This window comes from Balaenoptera physalus (genome assembly GCF_965194825.1).
Source record: "Balaenoptera physalus genome assembly, chromosome: 16".
In the NCBI taxonomy this organism is placed as follows: Eukaryota; Metazoa; Chordata; class Mammalia; order Artiodactyla; family Balaenopteridae; genus Balaenoptera; species Balaenoptera physalus.
The window spans coordinates 80,538,427-80,559,509 of record NC_138898.1 but is presented as its reverse complement, the minus strand read 5'-3'; the positions used below and the strand labels follow the sequence as shown (position 1 = coordinate 80,559,509).

The following is a 21,083-nucleotide window of genomic DNA, read 5'->3' as shown; positions in this document are numbered from 1 at the left end:
TGTAATTTTACATTCGGCCTTCCATATGTGCAGTTCCACATCCCTGGATTCAGCCCTGTCCCGTAGTACTGTAGTACGTATTTAGTGAAAGAAATTCACATGTCCGTGGACCCTTGCAATTCAAACGTGTTGGTTAGGGGTCCACTGTATATTTCTATTGTTTCTCTTCATCTGGTTTGGACAGGCTTCGTGTGTGAATTGTCAGTAGCTCTTCCTGTCTTATGAGTTAAGAAAAGCGGTCTTAGTGAGTAGACCATCTGTCTGCCAGTTCTCTTATGTTGGTTCTCGGTTCATTGAGGACCCTGGGTGGGCACTCGTTTAATACTAGAATTCACACTGCTTTCCTCAGCAGCCAGAAGTGTTCAAGTGTTATCAGCAGTGCTCATTGTCATTACAGGTGCTCAGTCCGTAAGTGTAAACACTAGGTTTAAAGAGATTGAAAGAAGGAGCCATTGTAGTACACAGATGTCAACTGATCTCATGTGCTGATCCTCATTCTGAACCTGAGCATTGACACCAGTGTCAGGCTGTGGGGTACTTATGTCATTTGCAAGGATTGGAGGGAAATAGGGCTTTGGCAGTTCCATGCTTGGTGACTTTACAGAACACAGAAAACTGCTGAGGGCTTATATGACATGAGACAGCAAGTTCATGTTACACGTATGGGTGTCTTGAGGATTTGGGATTGTAAAATACTAATTGATTACTAAATGACAAAATTCCTGTTGAAGTAGATAGTTGCTTAAGACCAAAGAGAAGTCTAAAAGCATTGATTTCTGTTTTGTCAGTTGTGGAAATGTCATGGAACTCAATTATTAAATGTAGTGTTTCTGAATTTCTACTTAAGATACTATATATAATATAAAAATAAAATTCTAAACAAGGCCCAATTGTTATTTACTAAGCAAATATTATTTTAGTATCCACTGTTGGCCTACTGCTGTTAGTCATATGGAAAAACAGAATAAATATTCTCTAATAAGTACTCTTCTGCCCAGGTTTCCACTGAGGACATGAAACAAGTTGTTAAAGTTGAAATCTCCAGTGGTTGCCATTTTACAGATGGATTTGTTGTATAGGCTTTCTAAGCTTGTTTGCCTGCCTCTGCAAAGATAAAACATTAATAATACCTTGCCTATTATGAGAAGTTAATTTGTACTGGGCCCTGTGCTTACCACTTTATTTGGATTCGCATTGATTAAAGTTAAGTATGGTTGGTATCCTTTTTTATCAATATATTAGATGAAGAAACTGAGGCACAGAGAGATTAAGTAACTGATCCAAGTATACACAGCTTGTAAGCAGTACTTCTCTTCATAGCTTCCCATTTTGCAAAGTTTTATGTTATTAAAACTGCTTTAGAATTTCAAGTTTTACTCTGATATTCTTTCTCCAAATCCCAGGTCTATGTAGAAATCAAGGCAAGTCTGTGGTTAGTTTCTTAGGGAATTACATATAAATAAAATAGTTGTATACTGTAATTATATTATGAATGGCATCTTTTACTAGTAACCAGCAGTAGCTCAGCTGCTTATCTTTATCCCTTCAGTAGTCAAGGAGATAAGAAGTAGATAAGCAAGTGGAGCGGCTGCCACTCAAGCAAGCCTCTTGGAGAATAATTCCAAGTAACTTCTCAGAGTGAATTGCAACTCACTCAATCCCACTTCACTGGAGAGCATTGTTCAAAAGATACGCTTTTACTTTTCTACTTAGCCTGCTGCAAGCATTCCCGAGAGAGCTTATGCTTGTGGCCTGTGGATCAAAGATAGTTTCTCAAATACTAGGAACTTTGCTGCCAGTTGGAATTAAGCAAATAGAAAATATACCTCCAGGAAGTAAGCAAATTAGTTTAAAACAGCCCAACTGTAGTATTATTTGTGCTTTTAAAAGTTTCCCTAAGAAAACTCTTTAATCATACATTTTGACAAACAGGAAAGGAACAGAACAAAATTACCAATTTCCATCTCTTATGAAGGGCTAGGCCTTTTATCCTGTGCTGTCTCTTAGCCTAACATCTCTCTTCAATATCTCTGTGCTTTTATTTCCATTTAAAAACAAGGAATTGAGACTCAACGAGATGAAGTACCTTACATCACCACATTAAGTTGTGATGATATCATTTGAAAATGCAAAGTCAAAGACTTCTATTGTTCGGTGGTATTATCTTTTTTATTGGGCTAGCCTTATTGTAATTTGGACTTATCTACCATTATAACAATCACAAACCAAGTGAAAAAAGAGGATACACTAGGATACATACACTCGGATATTACCTACATTAGGATGTATGTAATGTATGTAACACCATATAGGTGAAGATGAATGAAAAATGCCTGAAAGATTGATTCCCTGTTGTCTCATGCCTTATTAGTAATAAAGTATATTGAATCCAGTTACTATATCAGAAGTTTTTCACATTTCATCTTATCTAATTCTCACAACCATGCTGTCAGGTGGGTGCTATTTTTATCCACATTTTTATAGATAAGGCAGCTGAGACTGGAAAGTTAAAACCACTTGCCTGTGGTCATGAAGCTAGCAATTAGCAAAGCCATTGCTTTTAACCACTATGCAATTTTCCTTGCCCACTAATCGACATAGAAAGGTTTACTTTAGTTTTTCTACCTCTCAGTTCAAGCCACCACCAGATGTACATTCTAAACCCAGATTTGATTATTTTTTAAAAATTTATTTATTTATATTTTATTTTTGGCTGCGTTGGGTCTTTGTTGCTGCCCACGGGCTTTCTCTAGTTGGCGGCGAGCGGGGGCTACTCTTCGTTGCGGTGCGCGGGCTTCTCATTGCGGTGGCTTCTCTTTGTTGTGGAGCACGGGCTCTAGGCGCGTGGGCTTCAGTAGTTGTGGCACATGGGCTCAGTAGTTGTGGCTCGCAGGCTCTAGAGCGCAGGCTCAGTAGTTGTGGCGCACGGGCTTACTTGCTCCGCAGCATGTGGGATGTTCCCGACCAGGGCTTGAACTCGTATCCCCTGCATTGGCAGGTGGATTCTTAACCACTGCGCCACCAGGGAAGTCCTCAGATTTGATTCTGTTTAAAAATGTTTAATGGCTTCTGATGTTATCAGGAAAGTTGCTGTTCATTTTTCAAGACCTGAGTTGAGTGACTTTAGTTGGATGTCATGTTCTCTATGAACCTTCCCTGATGCTGATCTTCTGTGTGTCCCTGTAGCACCTTGTAGCCTAGCCCTTAGGACTTCCCCTGCCTGTGCTCTGGACTTCTTTAGAAGCACATTGTCTGGTTCAGTTATTAGCTTTTATTTGTATTGCTAGCACTGTGTTGGTGCTTTATGCACAGTGGATGGTTAATAGATGTTTGTGGAATTGAATTGGATGTTTGATAAATGTTTGAATTTAATTATGATGTTAACTTTCTGGTATGCACTTCAGGCACTTCAGGAAAGTCATTGTAGCATTAGGTGCCTATGGAGACCCTCAATTTTTCAGGCTGGGAATTGGTGACTTCCTACAGGACATCAATTAAATGCATGATTGGGGCTGATTTTGTCTAAATTGCTCAGAGCACATGGTATTATTGTTCTCTCTAGAAGAGTGTCAACCATCCTGCCACACTTAACAAAATAGAAACTGTTTTTATTTTAATAAAATGAAACCTTCTTTTTAATGTGTCACAGGTTTCCATAGCATACTTTATGAGCAGCTACATGCATCCCACTGTTCAGAAAATCAGATTTTCAAAGCTACACTTTATATCCTATTGAAAGTAGCTTGAGCAAATGGAAAGAACATGGGTTTTGGAGTTAGGTACTGAGTCAAATTCTGGTTCAGCTACATCATAGCTTCTGACTTTGGGCAAAATACTTTATTCAACATAGTTTTTTTATTTTTTAAATGGGAAGGGTACATATTGGCAGTTTTTTGGACAAAATGTGTTGGGAAATGTGTTACTTCTTAAAAAGAAATCTATGAGTTCAACGATAATATTTTGGTATATTTTCACTTCAGTTGAATAAACTTTTATTCTAATTTCATTCTTAAAAAATGGTATAAGCGTATTGAGAATCATCTCTCTGATCACCCTGTAATCAAGCACTGCCATGTGACTTCTGGTCCAGTGTTCCAAGTGAAGACCAAATAATGTCAAGATGTGCTCTCTCTATATAGATTTTGTAGGAGTTTGAGTAAAGAAGAGGGATAGAGTCATCCATAGATGGCAAAGTTATGCCTTGGCAGTAAGTACCATATTGACATATTTAGTACAAATCCCAGTTTAGAAAGGGCAAATTTGGAGAGGATCATAGCAGTGAGTATTGCAGTAAATTTACAAGGAAGAATTTTCTCAGTTCCAACAGTAATTGCTTTAGATACACATTTAAGTGCAGACTACAATATTGTGGCAATTTTAGTTACTCAGCAAAATAGTTTTACAAAATTGCCAAGGGACTCTCTTTAAAATGACATCCTAAATCTGCTAACCAGCAGTTGTAGCTGGTTATAACGTCTGATTATCTTGACCTCCTCCATCCACTGGTCCACTCTTTTGAATTACCCAGAATCATGGCTTTTGGTTTGTTGTTAGGTTCTTTGAGCTGCTATCATGGAGCCAGACTTCGAAGAGCTTCTTCATACCTGGTGTGAATTTGGGGCTTATCCTAGAAGGTCTTGATTTTGAGAGCCTTGATAATATTAACTTCAAATGTTTCTTGACTGGGCTAATAATAATAAGTTAGCCAGTGAGAATATCCCACGATTGCTTTTTGTGTCTTAAGGTCTTTTTGTTTGTAGAGTGACACTGTAATTTTTCAGTGTTTAGAAAATAAGAAGGTTGTAGTTTCTGAGTTCTTGGCCTTCTGATCTGGATTGCATTTTCATTTAATCACCTTGTGCTCTGAAATTACAGAGCCAGAGAGAGCTGATGCTACCTGATGGAGTATTTAGAAACATTGAGAACTGCAAATGGGTACAATAAGCCTCTCTGATAATGTAGATAATGGACAGTATCATCCATTTTGCACTCAGTTCCTATGAGGACTCAGTAAATCCACACAGTGAATTAACTAAGGCTGTTTGAGAAACAGCCAGTGCAATAATGAACAGTTTTATGCTTTTTAAAATGACTATGGGAAGTCTGATCAAGGCGATTCCAAGATGGCAGCTGGGTTTTTCACTGCTCTTCTGGGACTTGCATTGAAAAGTATGCTTTTAACTGATATTCCCCTTTAACAGGAATTCATTAGGGGTATCCATTAGCCAATGAACTATAAGAAAAACAGGCAGTTTAGTTATTTTAGAGAGGAAAATGCTATTAGCTATTTATATGCTGGGTGAATTTGAAGAATTCCTCCCCCCACCCAATCTGGGAAATTGATTTTAAAGAACTTATATTTTACTTAGAAAGAAGGAAAAGCAGATTATATTAGTAACTTTAAGTTTTGTGTTTCTACTGTATTTATCCAAAGAGAAAGTGCTCAGATTTTAATTTCTAGGTACCTTATTTGCAAATTGGTTTTTCCTGCACATTTATGGCAGTTTCTTATTTCTAAAGATTGAACCTTTTTATGTAATTGTTCTCTCAAGGGATAACATTTATGTATCTCCTCTTCTAAAAACAAAGAAAGTATAAAAATGTAAATTTATACTTGTGGTGTTTATCTATTAAATATTTTTGTGCTACCCAGACTTTTTAGTATAAATATTGCAAAATGATACTAAACTAGGCTGAAGAAGGTGATGAAAGTAAAAAATCCTGAACACTCACTGAACTATTAAGATGTTAATGTGATTTCAGATGGAGTTAGTTGATGGACAGCAGCAGGTGTACTGGGTCTCCGGCCTCAAACATCAGTGAGGTTTGGACAGTTTAGGGGGAGGGGATTAATTTTTGAGTAGTCAGGTTTTTTTCATTTACCTCTATTATTTAAAATGAAAGTACAGAGAAGCACTGTAAATTAGCGAAAGGTGCACTGCATTTAACTTGGAGTCATAATGCTGGCTAACTTGTGTGACCTTGGGCATGAGTTTTTGCCTGCCTGTGTCAGTTTCTCAGTCATCAGAATTGTAGCTTTGGACTAGATCGTGGTTCCCTGTTGTGTGTTTTCTTGGGAAATGTGGTAGAACGCTAGGAGCCTTATAAAGTCACAGTATAAACACAGCAGACATATATCTTGCTGCCTGCCTTCCAGATCTATTTTACCTGAGGTTTTTAGCATAACATTAACTTTATACGTAAACAAACTTATATTGGGCTAAAAGGACTAAAAGGAATTCGGATAGATTCATATGGTATGTGTAATACCAAAACTAAAAGAAGTGTTATGCTAACAGCAGGCTACAGAAAGAGTCCTCTTGTTTTATATTCACTGTTTTCTGTCATTAAGGGTGTTTGGTGGACATATTTGAGGATCACTGCATTAGATGACAGTTAAAGTCTTCTTATTCTAAAGTTATGAAACCCTGAAAACATTTACACTTTGAATTCCCCTCCTCCCTATCCTAAATAAGTGGCATTTTTCTAAATCAGAGTTCGTGTATTGTATTTACATGAAACCTCTCAATGTTGTTTGATAAGAACTCTCCTAAGAGATCTTGTCCTGAAAGGAGGGTGCTTAACGTTGGAACTGGGGGCTGGTGGGGCGAGGAGTTAAGAGCAATGCCATAAGCACACTAGATGCATCTGATGCCCCTTTCAAGCCTCTCTGCCTCTAAAAGGTGATTCTCTATTTCTAAGGCCCATTATAGATGTGTTCCTTTTTTTTCCCCTTCCATTTTGCCTGATTCGGACAGAATGAGAATCCTTGCTTCTGAATTTAATTTTTCTTTTTTCCTTTCTTCCTATCTTCAGCAGCAATATAAGTACGCTTCATGGCAGCTGCTGTATTAAGCCCAAGAGCTTAAAAGATTAAAGAAACCACTAACAGCAATCTGGAGGAAGTTTAAGGGCCTTTTTTTCTGAAGGTTTGTGTTTTCATTCTGGTGGTTGAGTAGAAAATTGCAAACAGGTTGTGTTCAGCAGCTGGAATGCTCTTCAACATCTGGGGAGACCCAGCCTTCTGTTCATTTTCCATTCATCGGAAGGGTAGCCTGCCTGAGGTGAAAACTGCAGACAGATATTAGAATTCTTTGTGTGGATAGTCATTAGAATTTCATTTTTGTAGAAATTTCTTCATAGAGATGCCAACTTCTCCTTCATTCTTCCACTAGCTTTTCTGAACATTTAACTTTAGGTCAGTTGCTGTAGAGAGGCCTGAATAAGTACTTCCTGAAGACTTGCCCCCGAAAAACAGGAATTGTTTGGACTCTTAGTGAATTCCAACTTTGGAGTCAAGAGCTGGCCTGCCCCTAGGTCTCTGTCTGCATGTGGCTCTCAGGCTTTGATCCTTGTGGATGTAGGCTGCTAGAACCCTGCTGTTCTAGCAGCCTAAATAGGAGACTGTGTCTCAAAATTGCATGATTGATGCAGCCTCTGTTACACATTTGTTTCTTCTTCCTTCTGTTGGCTATTTCACAGAGTGTGTCCGAGGAAATCTAGAACATCTCCTGACTTGGTGGTGGATCCTTAAGCACAATTTGACAGTGTTCTTCATCAAATCAAAGTTTTAAAAGTGAGACCTGTTCTCCTGCACCCTTCCTTTCTTTCACCTTCACTTTTCCCACTGCAATTAGAATTTTAGAGCTAGATCAGGAGCCCCTGAAATGCCTTCAGGCCCTGAGCAGCTAATATAATTATGTGGCTATTCCCTCATGGTGTAATAGAGAGAGGTGGGGCCTGTGGCAAACTGCAGGGTGCTTTTTCTTTCTTAAGGCACTCAGATCCATTTTTTAAAAAGTAATATGCTGGCCAAATAAAACAGAACTGCCAGTTTAACTGCTGTTTTTGGACAACTTCATTATTTATAGATGGGGAAAGAGAAACCAAGAGAGTTTTGCTTTGCTCAAGGTCACAAAGCTGGCCAGTGGCCCAACCAGGTCTAGAACCTATTCCTCTTGGGCTATTTGAGAAAATAAAGTGCTCCAAATTCAATCATTATTGGCACTTGTGGTCCTAAGTTGCACCAACCAAAGGTTTCTTGTTTGGACTTTAGTATTTTAGGATTATTAAAGCTAATCTAGCTTTTGGATAAACCAAACGGATTTTGAAGCTTGTCTGTAAGAACCCATTGTGATGGCTGGAATAGCTCTTTAAGGGGAGCTTCCAAACAGATTGATTTGCAATTGTTTTGTAACACCATGTGGATTTTCCTGGATTTCCCAGTAAATGCACTGAGCATATTGCTTAGGCTGTCTTCATGAATAATGAAAACTGTGCTCTAGGGGGCTAAAGATTATGAGGGACTGTTCTTTTTTTTTTTTTTTTTCCTTTTAAGCTATTTCATTCCTTTGTTTCTTTTGCTTTTATTTTCTATAGCCTTCAGGGTATGTGTATGTGTTGGAGGGTGACTGGAGGAAGGGTGCTATTATAGGTTTCTCTACATCTGTGTTCCTTTACAGAACGTCATCTCTTCCGGTACTAAAGAGGGCTTGCCAGTTAGAGATACATACAGTACACTTTGGACAGTGCTTTCTCCTATGCTGATCTTTGCTATTTTTTTCCTCACTGTAGTATGTATGTGTTTATTATTTTAATTGAGGTATAATTGACAATACAACATTATATTAGTTTCAAGTGTACAAAATAATGATTCTATATTTATATGTATTATGAAATGATCACCACAGTAAGTCTAGTTAACATCTGTCACCATACATAGTTACAGAATTTTTATTTCTTGTGAAGAGAACTTTTAAGCTCTGATCTGTTAGCAACTTTCAGATATGCAATACAGTACTATTCACTTTAGTCACCACGCTGTACACTGTATCCCTGTGGTTTATTTTTTTTATAACTGGAAATTTGTTCCCTTTGACTCCTTTCACCCATTTTGCACCTCCCTCCCCCCACCCCAATCTCTTCTCTGCATCTATGACCTTGGTTTCTTTGTTGCTGTTGTTGTCATCATTGTTCTGTGTGTTTTGTTTCATGTTTAACTAAGCTTTCTTAACAAGGTTCTGTGCTTCTCTAAGTTAAGGGGAAGTCATTCTTTGTCATTAATACATACCATGTGCCAGGCACTCTCTAGGTGCCTCCATGGTTTTCAGTAATTATCCTAAGAACCTCATAGGATAGGTATCATTGTCTCCACTTTTTAGGTAAAGGAAGCAGAGACCTGAGGTTGTGTCTCACTTCTAATTATATACCTAGAAAGTATCGAACTGGCATTCAGATGCAAATCTAATTTAAACCTAGTGTCCTTTCCAAAATGCCACAGCTCCTTCTTGGTCTTCTTTCCTTCACCTCGCATTTTGAACACGCAAATTGTGTGGGCATCTCATCCCAAGGAGTTTGCAAATTCTTTTGTCTAGAGCGTGACTTTCAAAACTTTTTTGTCCTTCTTCACACAGTTAGGAATGCCATTTATATTATGATCAAGTGTACATACTCACATATGCACAAATGCACATACACACTTGCACTTACATATACACATATGAAACTGAAAGTTTCATTAAATGATACCTTACTACATGAAGTATACTATGATATTTCCTTTCCTGTTCTCCTGTGTTAACACACACACACACACACACCATACATACATACATGATGGTGATTACTCACTAAATTGATCTTATGACTAAGGACACATGCAGTTGAGAGATGCTGACCCAGAGTGGAGCTCTCTAAATCTAAGGTGGGGTAAGTGCCATCATTTCCCCCACAGGATTTTTAGAGTAATCCTTTGGAGCACAGAACACAACAGTAGAAATTATGTTTAGATTTATTGTTGTCTTTAAGGAATACGCAGTGAACGTTGTTGATGTTTAGTATCTGAGTTGACAGTGCACTATTGTTCTATGGGACGGTTAGTTCCATACCCTGCAGGGTGTGGTAGGTGCTGTCCTGAAGGGAGAGGGGACAGTGTGGCAGCTCCTTCAGCATCTTGCTCACTGTGCTGTGGGATTTGTTCCAGAGTGTGCCTCATAAAGTGTGTTACCAGGTTATGTTATTTACTTTTAAGTAAACTAACACTTAGAAGAAAGACAAGTGATTTTTAAAAATTCCTTCAAAGAAACTGTGGAATGAGATAACATAAGCACAGGGGAACAGCAGGGAAATGGCAAAGCTGGTACTTGCATTCTTTTTATGAGCTCCTTATCAACCATGTTGCTAGGTACAAACAGCAACTGTATAATCGTATCTTAGAAGAAGTTGGCCAAAAATTGAAATTATTTTAAAAATTGGGAACTTAGGTTTATATTCATAAACATTAGTGATTGACCTTATCCTCAGTGGAAGTTGTACCTTGAGACAACGTAATGGCTAATGCCATTATGTTGGTTAAAACACTGAAAATTGTGTTCATTTTATCTGTATTTCCCTTCTTATACTTATTAATATATTTTGTAATACGCACAATACATCAGTGCCATATAAATATCTATATCCATGTCAGGGGAATATGCTCAAAAATTTTTTCTGGATACTGATAAGGGTCCGTAATCAAAATCATGTGGAGACTATTGGTCTGAAGAGCTACCAGTAGCAGTGTCTAGTAACTGTTAATGGATATCTGGGCCTAAATGAAGAGAAGAGTGAAAAGATGAGTAGGAGACAGAGGACGTTTGTGTACAGACTGGAGAACAACTCTCCCAGGGTGGGTGGGGTCAGTTCCAAGGGCACATGGCTCTGTGAGCAGCCTGCACCATGTGCACATCACAGAGCCTCCCCTTTCTCCTGGTGAAGCAGCCCTGGTTTGGGGCACATGATTTGGCATGTGAGTGTGGACCGGGTTGTAGCTACCCCTCAGTCCTTCATCCTGGAAGTATAGCCTACACAAGTAAGTGTGTGTAACCGTGCTGAGGACGAGGTACTATAAAGGAAAGAAGAGTGACAGACAGGAGGCATTGATGAGTGTAGTAAGCAGCAGCAGTAGTCCCCACTCTTTTATTTATTTATTCATTCAACTTGCATTTATGGAACACCCATTCCATGCCAGCCGTCTTCTACAACAGGAGTTGGCAAGCTGGCCTGGCAGCCAAACTCGACCTGGGGTCTGTTTTCTGTAAATAATTTTTTTTTTTTTTAAATATAGCTCTACCCTTTGTTTATGTATTTTCTGTGGCTGCTTCTGAGCTATAATGGCAGAGTTGAACAATTGCAATAGAGATAGCATGGCCTGCAAAGCCTAAGTGTTTACTGTCTGGCTCTTTCCTGCAAAAGGTTGTGACCTCTGCTCTAGAAGATGAATCAGTACTTGCTTCTGGGCCACCCCAAGACAACTGAGCCATGGGCTGTTTGCCTTTTCTCTTATACACCCTGCTTGGCAGAAAACACCTCCATCAGAGCCATGTTAGGGCACATTAGGGCAAAGGGGCAGAGATAAAAGCATGTGGCCAGAGCACATCCATTGCTTAGGTGTCTACACAGGCAGTGGAGTGCAGAGAAGAGAACAAAGGGTAGGAGTCTGTAGACTTTGGCTCTGAAATAAAGTCGCATGTGACCTTCTCTCTGGGCCTCAGTTTCCTTCACTCTACAGCTAGGAGACCACGCTAGATCAGAGTTCAACTTGCATCGGGATCACCTAGAAGGCTCATTGAACAGATTGCTGAGCCGCACCCCACACACCCACCCAGGGTTTCTAATTCAGTAGCTCTCGAGAGAGCCTGAGAATTCACACTTTTAACAAATTCTCAGGTGATACTGATGCTGCTGGTCTGAGGGCTGGTACTTTGAGAACCACTGGATTAGATCTTCTCTAAGGAGTGTCTGTAAGAGTAATTGATCATCTACAGATAGGTAGTATGACTGGATATATTTTTGTTAACCTGCTTCTCTTTGGCGTTGGGAAGGGGAAGGCTGGGGTGTCCACTGTGAGGGGGGTGTCCACATTTGGAGAGGACCTATGTCCTAGATGCCTCTGTGATACGTAAACCAGAGTTATCCTGGACCAAATTGTAAATCCTCACATTCCACTTCTACAGAGGGAACAATAGGTCTCCTTTTAATAAAATCAGTCATCCCAGATTTTGCTCATTGCCTCTGAAATTCTAGACCCTCAAGTGATCAGTCTTTTAGGGCCATATGGAAGAACAGAACCTATCATGGCAGGTTATTTTCCATGGTCTCTTCCTCATCCCTCCTACCATGACTGCTGTGCTTTATTTTTTTCTTTTTAAAACTCCTATATGGGGACTTTCCTGGTGGCCCAGTGGTTAAGTCTTCGCCTTCCAGTGTAGGGGGTGCAGGTTCGATCCCTGGTTGGGGAGCTAGGATCCCACACGCCTCACGGCCAAAAAACCAAAACATAAAACAGAAGCAATATTGTAACAAATTGAATAAAGACTTTAAAAATGGTCCACATCAGGAAAAAAAAAAAAAAATCTGAAAACAATCCGAAAAGCTCATGTATGGTTTCTGTTACCTTTTTTCTAAATAATCATTTTTGTGGTTGCAATAAAGTACTAATGTTTCCAGAGCTACTGGGAACCTATTCCTGTTAGAAACTATGCAAGTTACTTGCAGAATAACCTTACCAGTCCTCTCAAAAATTCTTGGGGGTGTTCTATTTTCCTCATTTTACAAACAATCAGTAGTTACAAATTAGGAGTCAAAGCACCTAAGTAATGTGTCACCTGGAAAATTTCAGTATCCATGAAGGTGACCATAAAAAAATCAAGCTTCCCAGGTCTTTGGTCTCCTCCCTCTGACCCTTGCCTTCACATCTTCTTAACTCTCCGTTCTCATGTTCAGATCTTGATCCTTGTTGTTACCTGGGATTACTCTTCCTTGGAAATCATTAGCTCCAGTGTTATCCCATCACCACATGTCCGCAGTTTATGCCTTGCTTGGTGAAGCTATCTCGTATTTCCTTTCTCTGCTGGCGGAAGTAATACTCTCCTCTGAACTGTTTACGTATCTTAAAACCTTTTTTTCATGTGAAGACTTTATACTAAACGGTACTGATTTATGTTTCTCGTTCCCTTATTACAAGGTAACCTTCTTGAGAAAAATTATTCTGTTATTCATTTAGATTTCTGCAGAACTAAGTACTATGTCTGGTATATTAGGCACTCTATAAATAACCGTTTAACTGAGCTAGAGAAAGGTAAGAAGACAGGGGTTTGAATCCAGGTCTGTCCTGCCTCACAGTACTGTATTCAGGCCTCCCTCGGCCTCTGGCCTGTTTATTTCTAGGCTGATCTGGGTGAAGAAGGGATTGTTCAGTAAGTGATGTCATTTGAGAGATGCTTTGTCTATTTTTCCATACTCAGTAAGCTATTAGCGATGACTCTTTATTTTGTCAAAATGAATTTTCTCTTTTTCAACTAGAGTTCAAACGAAATAATTTTAGACAACATCCTAAGAACATTTGGAAACATGACATTTCAGGTCTATTTTCCCCCTTTGCTTTAAAAAAGTATATACAGTTATAATTACTAATTGCTGCACTCTAAGTAGAGACAGATGATACATATGTTTGTGACAGTTTTCCGGAGGGAGAGCTAAGTAACCAGGCTCCGTTTTCCATAATGTGAATGTTACTTACAAACTATTACCATAATTGATGCACCAAGCCACTGTAGGGTAAATAATGTGTTGTGTGTGGGAAGCAAGCTAGTATAGTCAATGAATATTAAAGAACAAAACCTCATTTTAACAGAGAAACTGTAATTATAATCATTCTGAATTCATACTGCAAAACCAGTTAAAATAACTTGGCTGCCATTTATGTATGTAATTCTGTGTGTAAAGAAAGTAGGTATACGAGTAGAGTTGTATAGAAATATGTATGTACACACACATATTTTTATAAAAAGGCACACTGCCAAACTTCAGAGTTAGTCATTTTTCAAAGACATTTGATGCAGAAATGAGGTGAACATGAGCAAAGTTAATCAGTGATATTTATACTTATGGAAAAGGGCATAATTTTAGTTTTCGTACTTTTGTTTTTGTATGTGTTTCACATCTACCTGGATGTCTTTATTTTTTTTCTTTGGCAAATCAGGTTCTGTATTTTCTTCAAAGCTCCTTTTTTCACAGCAAGCCTTCCTCATCCACCTCTAATCCCTCTCTTGCTGCCTTCTACATACTCATCAACTTCTCTGTGTGGTGTATTGATTTGCACTTTGGGGATTTGTTGTTTTGTAATAGAAGGTCATAAGTCATTTCTTCTGTGCGTCATTAGTCTCCCCAACTAGGCTGCCACGTCATTTCAGGAAGGAGAGTTTCTTTTTCTTTGTGTGTATGTGTAGTTCCTTCTTGTATTCCTCATGGAGCACGGTTAATGCTTCCCATGAATGTGCCAACTCCTCGGTAGGTACTGCTGGTTATCTTTTTGTACATCTGATGCTGCATGATTTTTGTAAAATCTTTAAGTTTTGTGCTTGCTTACCAGTGTCTCAAAAAAGTACTCTAATATAAGTGGAAAGAATTAGATGTTGTTGGTGTACAGTTTTTGATGGAACACTTAATCAGAAATGTGGAGTATCGTTTACATGAAATATGTAAACCCCTCTGTCTCTGTCAAGTTCTGAAATCAAAGGGAAAGATGCTGCTTTTATCTCTTGGATGTTTTTGATACATATAGTTTAGATACAGACAAGGTGATTGGGTCAGAGCTTTGATACTTTTATATTTGTATATTTGTAAAAAGATCACTGTGTGTCTATTCTTATCAACCTTTTCGAAAAATCTTTTCAACATTGATCCTGTTTTTAGTTGTAACCTCAGTATATTTTGATAATTTCCTTCAAATATATACCTGCTCCATCTACTGTATGGTCATCTGTCACTTTTCCTTTTATAGCAATGGAAACATGGACAGCTTCAGATATTCTTTCTTAGCTCAAATTTCCATGGCCTTTAATGTCAGACAGAGTTAATCATTCAGCTAGTTTATCAAACTGGACACATTTTTATACAAGAAAAATGAGTAAATAGAATGTTCCTTAACACATTGCTTGTATAGACAGAGCCCTTGTTGTAAAGCTGTGTAGCTCTTCCTCTCAAAAGAGGATTATTGGTTTCCTGCCTTTAAAGCAATCTTAAACAGTTTGACCTTCATGAGGGCTTTTAGGAAAATTCTGAGAAAAAAAAAAACCATAGAACCTCAAGGAATTCTAAGTATAAAAGATCACCTTTATGAAGGTAATTGGTTCAAACATTCAGTATACTTTGCTATACTTCGGTGCACGGTAGGGCATTGTTCATGTGTCTCACTCTGTGATAGCTTGAATTAGCTTGCCCAGATAATGATTATGACAAGGGAGGAACATTACCCAGGAGTGGACTCTTCAGAGGGACGCTGAGCCCTGGAGCTGACCCTCCTGGAGGCTGTTCTCACCCTCCAGTCTCCCTACAGGATGGCTTGGTGTCCATTGAGACCTTTCTCCTACCTTGAGAATCCTAGATGGGCTTTTGGCCTGGTTCCCTCAAGGACTCTGGAAACTACTTCGCTTGGAGTGGTGCCGTTGGACAGAGTCTGTTCTTGGCAGTGGGCCCTGGCTTTTTTCCTGCTGGGCCCTGTGCCTCTTAGGAGCAGAGTGGAGGTCAGATGCAGATAACACAGGCATGATTTCTGCCTCCTGAATGCTCAACTGATGTGTGCTTCTCCCTCCCCTGAGGGTTTAAGGAAGAACACATTTATCATGGAGGGTAATGAGTAGGAAAGAACTTGCAGCTTTCTTTTCTGCTGAAGAGCAGAATGTAGGATAAAAATCTTTCTGTTTGCAGTTCAGCTGTATGTCTTTGTAGTTCATGTTCAAGTCACTTTAAGCTTTATTATTAAGCTGAACTTCTGAACAGTTTCATTTGCAAACTGTTCCTTGGAGGATCAAGGGAAGCTTTTGTAAAGAGTTGAAGTCTGGGATGAGAACTGAGTTAAGCAAAAGTAGGGTGTGTGTGTGTGTGTGTGCAAAGCATATGAATGAATGCATTTGCTGGGTTAGGCAGGGACTAGTAGGGTTGAAGAAGAGAGGAAATTTCATTCCCAGCAGAGGAAGCACCGTGTACAAAAGCTGGAAGAGTCTTGCAGTTTTTGACAGATAAATGAATCCTTCTGAAGGTTTTATAAGAGCTGTGACCAGCCCTATTCGCTGAGAAAAGGGAAAGTCATTGAGTGCCCATCATACCTCTTCAGCCTCTCTTAATGAGTGTTCAGATGCTCTGCCAGAGGAAATGGTGTGTTCCAAGTGCAGCTGCAATGGAAATAGGTTCTTTCAGTGCAGCTGAAGCAATTCCTTCACAAAGATCCTCCAATTTTAACAGTAAACTGTCTGTTTAAAACAAAACCAAAAAGGCGGGTAGGAGTTGGAAGAAGGAGTTTATGCCAGGAAATGAAAATGAGTTGCTGCAGAAGCCTGTCTTGGTTGTGGTTTCAGAATTAAAAGGGCTCAATTGCTGGTGTGTTATATCTCTATGTATGTTTTTGCAAACTCTTATTTCTCCAGAAAACATTAAGGATAAAATAGCAGTCATATTTTATTAGAGAATGCGCTATTATTGTCAGTAATGACTGCCTCGAAGCTCACAAGCTGTGGCAGCTTTCCCTACTTACGTTCACCAAGGAGCTGAGTGGGCTTATGGTACCCTCTCTGGTCTTCTTCCTCCCTTCCTGATGGCACGTCAGGCTTCGAGTGTAATCAGAGGATGATTGACTCTCTGTCATAGCAGGTGGAGTTTCTGAATTGAAGTCTAAGAAGTGATGTTTCCTTGTGTTTCTAGCTGACTATAGCTACTAAACAAAGGTTAGGAGGTTGTGATATAATTGAAGGTGACACTGCCTTTACCTTTTATCAAGCTCAGTTGTGAGCCTGGAGCTGTGTCAACTGCTTTACAGAACTGTGAGTCCATTTAATTTTCACAGGAATCCTCATTTGAAGGTAGGTTTGGTTACCCTCAGTTTACAGATGGGGAACTTGAGGTTGAGAGAGATAAGTGACTAGTTTGCCCTTATATTGATACCTGTCATTTGGCATGGCCAGGATTGGAACTGAGGTCCTTCTGTCTCCAGAGCTCTTGCATGTTACCACTGCTTGTTGCACTGTACCTTCTCCCATAAAGTAGCCCCCCGACCAGTTTTTGGCCTTCCCCTCTTTTAAGAGACTTTAAACGAAACACATCCAAAAATCTACCCCTTGAATTGAGTTTCGTCTCCTTCCTTACCTCTCATTAAGCAATGCCCTGTATTCATGCAAATGTTAGGTATTTGGGGGATAAAATAAATAGCAATTTTATTTTATCTTCCCTTAATTCTAAGACAATTTATATTGCTATTAATTCTAACTGTTGCATGGTCATATTGTGTTATCTGAAATGTATAACAGCTACAATCTTACCAGTATTCTCAGGGATACTCCTACATGCAGTAGCATGATGCTAGACTAAGGAGCCAGGACATCTCATAGATCCAGCTCAGCTACAGACCAGGTGTGAGACCTTGGTGATGTCACTTTAACTCTCTGGGTTTCACTTCTTTCATCCTTGTGGTGTTTGCTACAGATCATTTCCCAGCTTGGGAGGTGCAACCTTTATCAGGACACAGGTGCCATATTTGTGTGTGCACATGATTTTTAGGTGTTTCTGGAAGGGATGGTTAATAAAATAGAGATTCATTAAGAAGCATTATTAAATTCTTACATTTTGTGTTTCTTCAATCATTGAATGCCTGCTAACAATCAAAATATGATCAAGTGGGGAGTTTATTATTTCTTTTTACTTAAAAGAGAGCCTTATGCTAAAGTTAGACACTGTTTGTTTTCATGAAGTTTTAAAATCCTTTCCCAAGTAGAATGAATATTCACTAATCCTATGAGTCTAACTACTTGATTATGCAAATTCTAACTTTTTGGAATCCTTCATTATCTTTTTCCCCTTCTCCACGAGCATTTGGATTTACAATAAAGGGGGAAAATCACAAGGAAATGAATTAACTTTCAAAAAATCCCTAATCTTCCACAGTCTGTCCTGAAGACAGAGTGTTTTGCCAGCATGTCTCTAAGTAAAGTTGGTTAGTGGTCACGCTGCCATCTTTACCCTCCCCATTCCACCTTTCCTGTGATGCACCTCACTCTTCTCTCAGACCACAAGCCCCTCTGGCCTCACTTCTTTCCTTACCCAGCCTGCATTCCGTATGTAATCCCCTCACCACCCCTCTCGCCAGCACCCTCAGTTCCTTGAAGGTCTTGTCCTTCTGCCCATTTCCTCTCAGGAGCATGCCAGCTGTGTACCCTTTCTTGAGATTCTGTGTTCCACTTGAGAGAATTAAAACTCTGTTTGGATGTTGTTATAGATCAGTGGGCCTCAACGGCTGTTGGCTTCTTCATTGTTGCCATCAATGCATTTACTGAGTCACTTTCTTTGTCTCCTTGGTGGAAGTTCCAAACTCTCCCCACTCAAAGCTAAATGATAGCAAACATTTATCAAGAACTTACAATTTTAGAGAAAATGAACTAAGGACTTTACATGGATTGTCTCATCCCCATTCTTGCCATATGACCCACGTTTTCCTTCCTCCATGCCATCCAGCAATACTAACTGAGCATCGACTGTGTCCAGGCACTGTGCCGAGCCACAGGCTATAACTGTGACTGAGGCAGACTGGGGACTTGCTCTCAAGAGACCTCCAATTCAGAAGGAGATGCAGAAGAACATAAGTAAGCAGAAGAACAGTGTATGATAAGTGCTAAGAGGGGGGATAAGTTCAGTCAACAATAGATGTGCCCAACCCAGGCTCGGGGATGAGGATGAGGAAAGCTTCTTGGAGGAAGTGACAGCCTAAGTACCAGTCTGAAGGATGATAGAGTATGAGTTAGGTGATGTGATAGAAGAATATAAGGGTGTTCTAGAAAGAAGATGCTGGATGCTGGAAAGATTCAGGGAATTGAGAGAGGCCAGTAAGCATAGCGTCATTGTTCTCAGAGAAATTAGAAGCCTTCAGGTATGAACTCCATTTACCTTATCTCCCACATCCTAAGTGATTTATATCCTTACTTAATAATTCAAATTAGAATCCACTGAGATCCTTTATTGTACATGGGTCTTAGGGGATGAGTTTTGATACACTTGTCAATCTCAACATCAAGTTTTACTATGCACTTATGTAGCTGCTCTGCTGAAATAGTATTAGAATGTTAGAGTGGTATAGTAGAAAATGCTTCTTCAAAAATATGGGAAGATTTGTAATTATTGTGATGTAGGTATAGAGTTTTTTGGGAGGGCTTTTCAGTGGTAATCACTCCTAACATTTTGAATGCTAAAATGAAGCTACTGCTTAGCCTGGTGACATGTAATAGCAGCTTCAAAATGGAAGCATATTCCCTTTCCATAAAGACAGGTAGTAAATGATATTTAGGTCTCAGCCAACATTATGCCCTCAAACACCTTGACTGTGAAAAATCATGACGTGCCTCAGATGAAGGGGCTATAGGGATGAAAGGCTGGTGTTTTTGTGACACAGAGGTAGAGAAATGGAACAATGGTCCATGAGCGCTTCTGGTCTTTCGCAGATGTGAAAGGGAGATGAGCCCCGGGGAAACTCTGACCCTTCTGACTGGTAGGAACGGTTCCCACTAGAACAGCACACTGGCTCAGTTGCTCCATTCAGCCTTGGGAATCAGAGTGGCACAAAGTGACTGGTGGTAGAATATTTCACACTCTTCAAACTGTTTTGAAAGGTAGAAGCTGATAATACCAGACATTCGAACTCAAGTATTTGTCTCTTCCTCTTTTGCAGATGCGGTTTTGTAGTTTAGAGCATCCAGTAGAATTTTAAAATCCAGATGAATCTTAATTATTTTGTATTTGATAAATATTGTCAATATTATTACTTGGAGGTAGGGACCCCTGTAGGGATATGGGGAATCGGAATAAGAGCCGCGCTATCATATTATTAAATATTTTGAGAATCACTGTTTTCCGCATGCCTGACTGCCTCAGTACAGCAGTGCATAGGTGTCTCAAATTCATGTATGCTAAAGCTGTGTGCCTACATTTCACCCCTCTTTCTCCATTCCATTTCTGGCATCTTGTAAAGTGAGTGCTGTGATTCTGTTTCACAGTTTTTATTGAAATCTTGAAAAGTTTAACTAGTTAATAGTAGTGAAACAAAAATAAAAAATACTATCTTTACATTTCTGTGAAAAATAAGTATGTATAAAGTGTCAATCATTTTACCAAGCTGTTCTTGAGGCTGAATACCAGGAGCTGTTTTGGCAGCTAGTAGAAGTAAAAGGGAATATCGAGAGAAAGCTCTCCCAGTTTCTCTTTCTCTGGCTGCAGAAGGTTGAAAGATGTTGTTTCAGCTGGAGAATTTCAAATGGATTCTTATTCACCTTTTGCTAAAGAGACTGGACTGTTTTTAGTGTTGTAATCTTCTGTAGGCGTGGAGAAGGGTCACCCCCTGATCTTGTTTAGGGGATCATGGGGTTAAAGCTGTGGCAGGGTCCTTTCTCTAGACACAGGCTCTTGTCAGAATAATGTTTGGCCAGGTGTTAATTTGTGTCCTGAGGGGAAGTTCTGGAATTCATTATTCATCCCTGGGGTTAGGCGTAGGAGGAGGAGTTTTCCTTCTGGGAGGGGACTGGGGCCAGGGCCTGCCTCCTGCCTTTACTGACATGTGCCATTTGCGATGAAGGCAGCTGAAGGCCATTTGAGGAATTCTCTTGTCAGCCAGCCAGGAGAGCGACACAGAGGGAGAGAGAGGAGGGAGAGGCAGGCAGCTCAGCAAGGCAGTCCTGGAGTGCAGTTTCCGGAGCAAGATCACACACAGCGATTTAGACACTAAGGGAAGGTGTACAGGAACAGAAAGGGAAAGGAGGCCAGGTTTGAAATAGTGCATTTTCCTATATCTTCCCCCTTCACCCCTCCTTTGAGTACATGTCATCCTCTGGAAAACTCAGCATCTGAAAGAAGCCTTTGCTGAAACACTGTTTTTTCTTCAGCACTATACTGTTTTTGTTTTTTCTTTTCCTCTTTTTATTTTTTTCCATCTTCTTTTCCTCTGAGAGCAGAAGGTGAGACAATGATCAAGTCAACTTGGTTCTATGTTAAGTTCAAGTATGCAGAGAAGG

The 21,083-nt window shown here is 39.6% G+C and overlaps 1 protein-coding gene across 5 annotated transcripts in view; it reads left to right on the top strand.

Annotated features, from left to right (window-relative positions):
• The window catches only part of AUTS2 (activator of transcription and developmental regulator AUTS2), a 1,112,861-nt gene that overhangs the window by 322,462 nt on the left and 769,316 nt on the right, over window positions 1-21,083 (top strand). Inside the window, exon 1 of one of the 5 annotated variants that reach the window (XM_082432284.1) lies at window positions 19,633-21,082. The exons of the other annotated variants lie outside the window; for them this stretch is intronic. Coding sequence (XP_082288410.1) covers window positions 21,035-21,082 — 48 coding nt within the window. The 5' untranslated portion in view covers window positions 19,633-21,034. Of the gene's footprint in view, window positions 1-19,632; window position 21,083 lie in introns of those variants that run through there. 5 annotated transcript variants of the gene reach the window in all.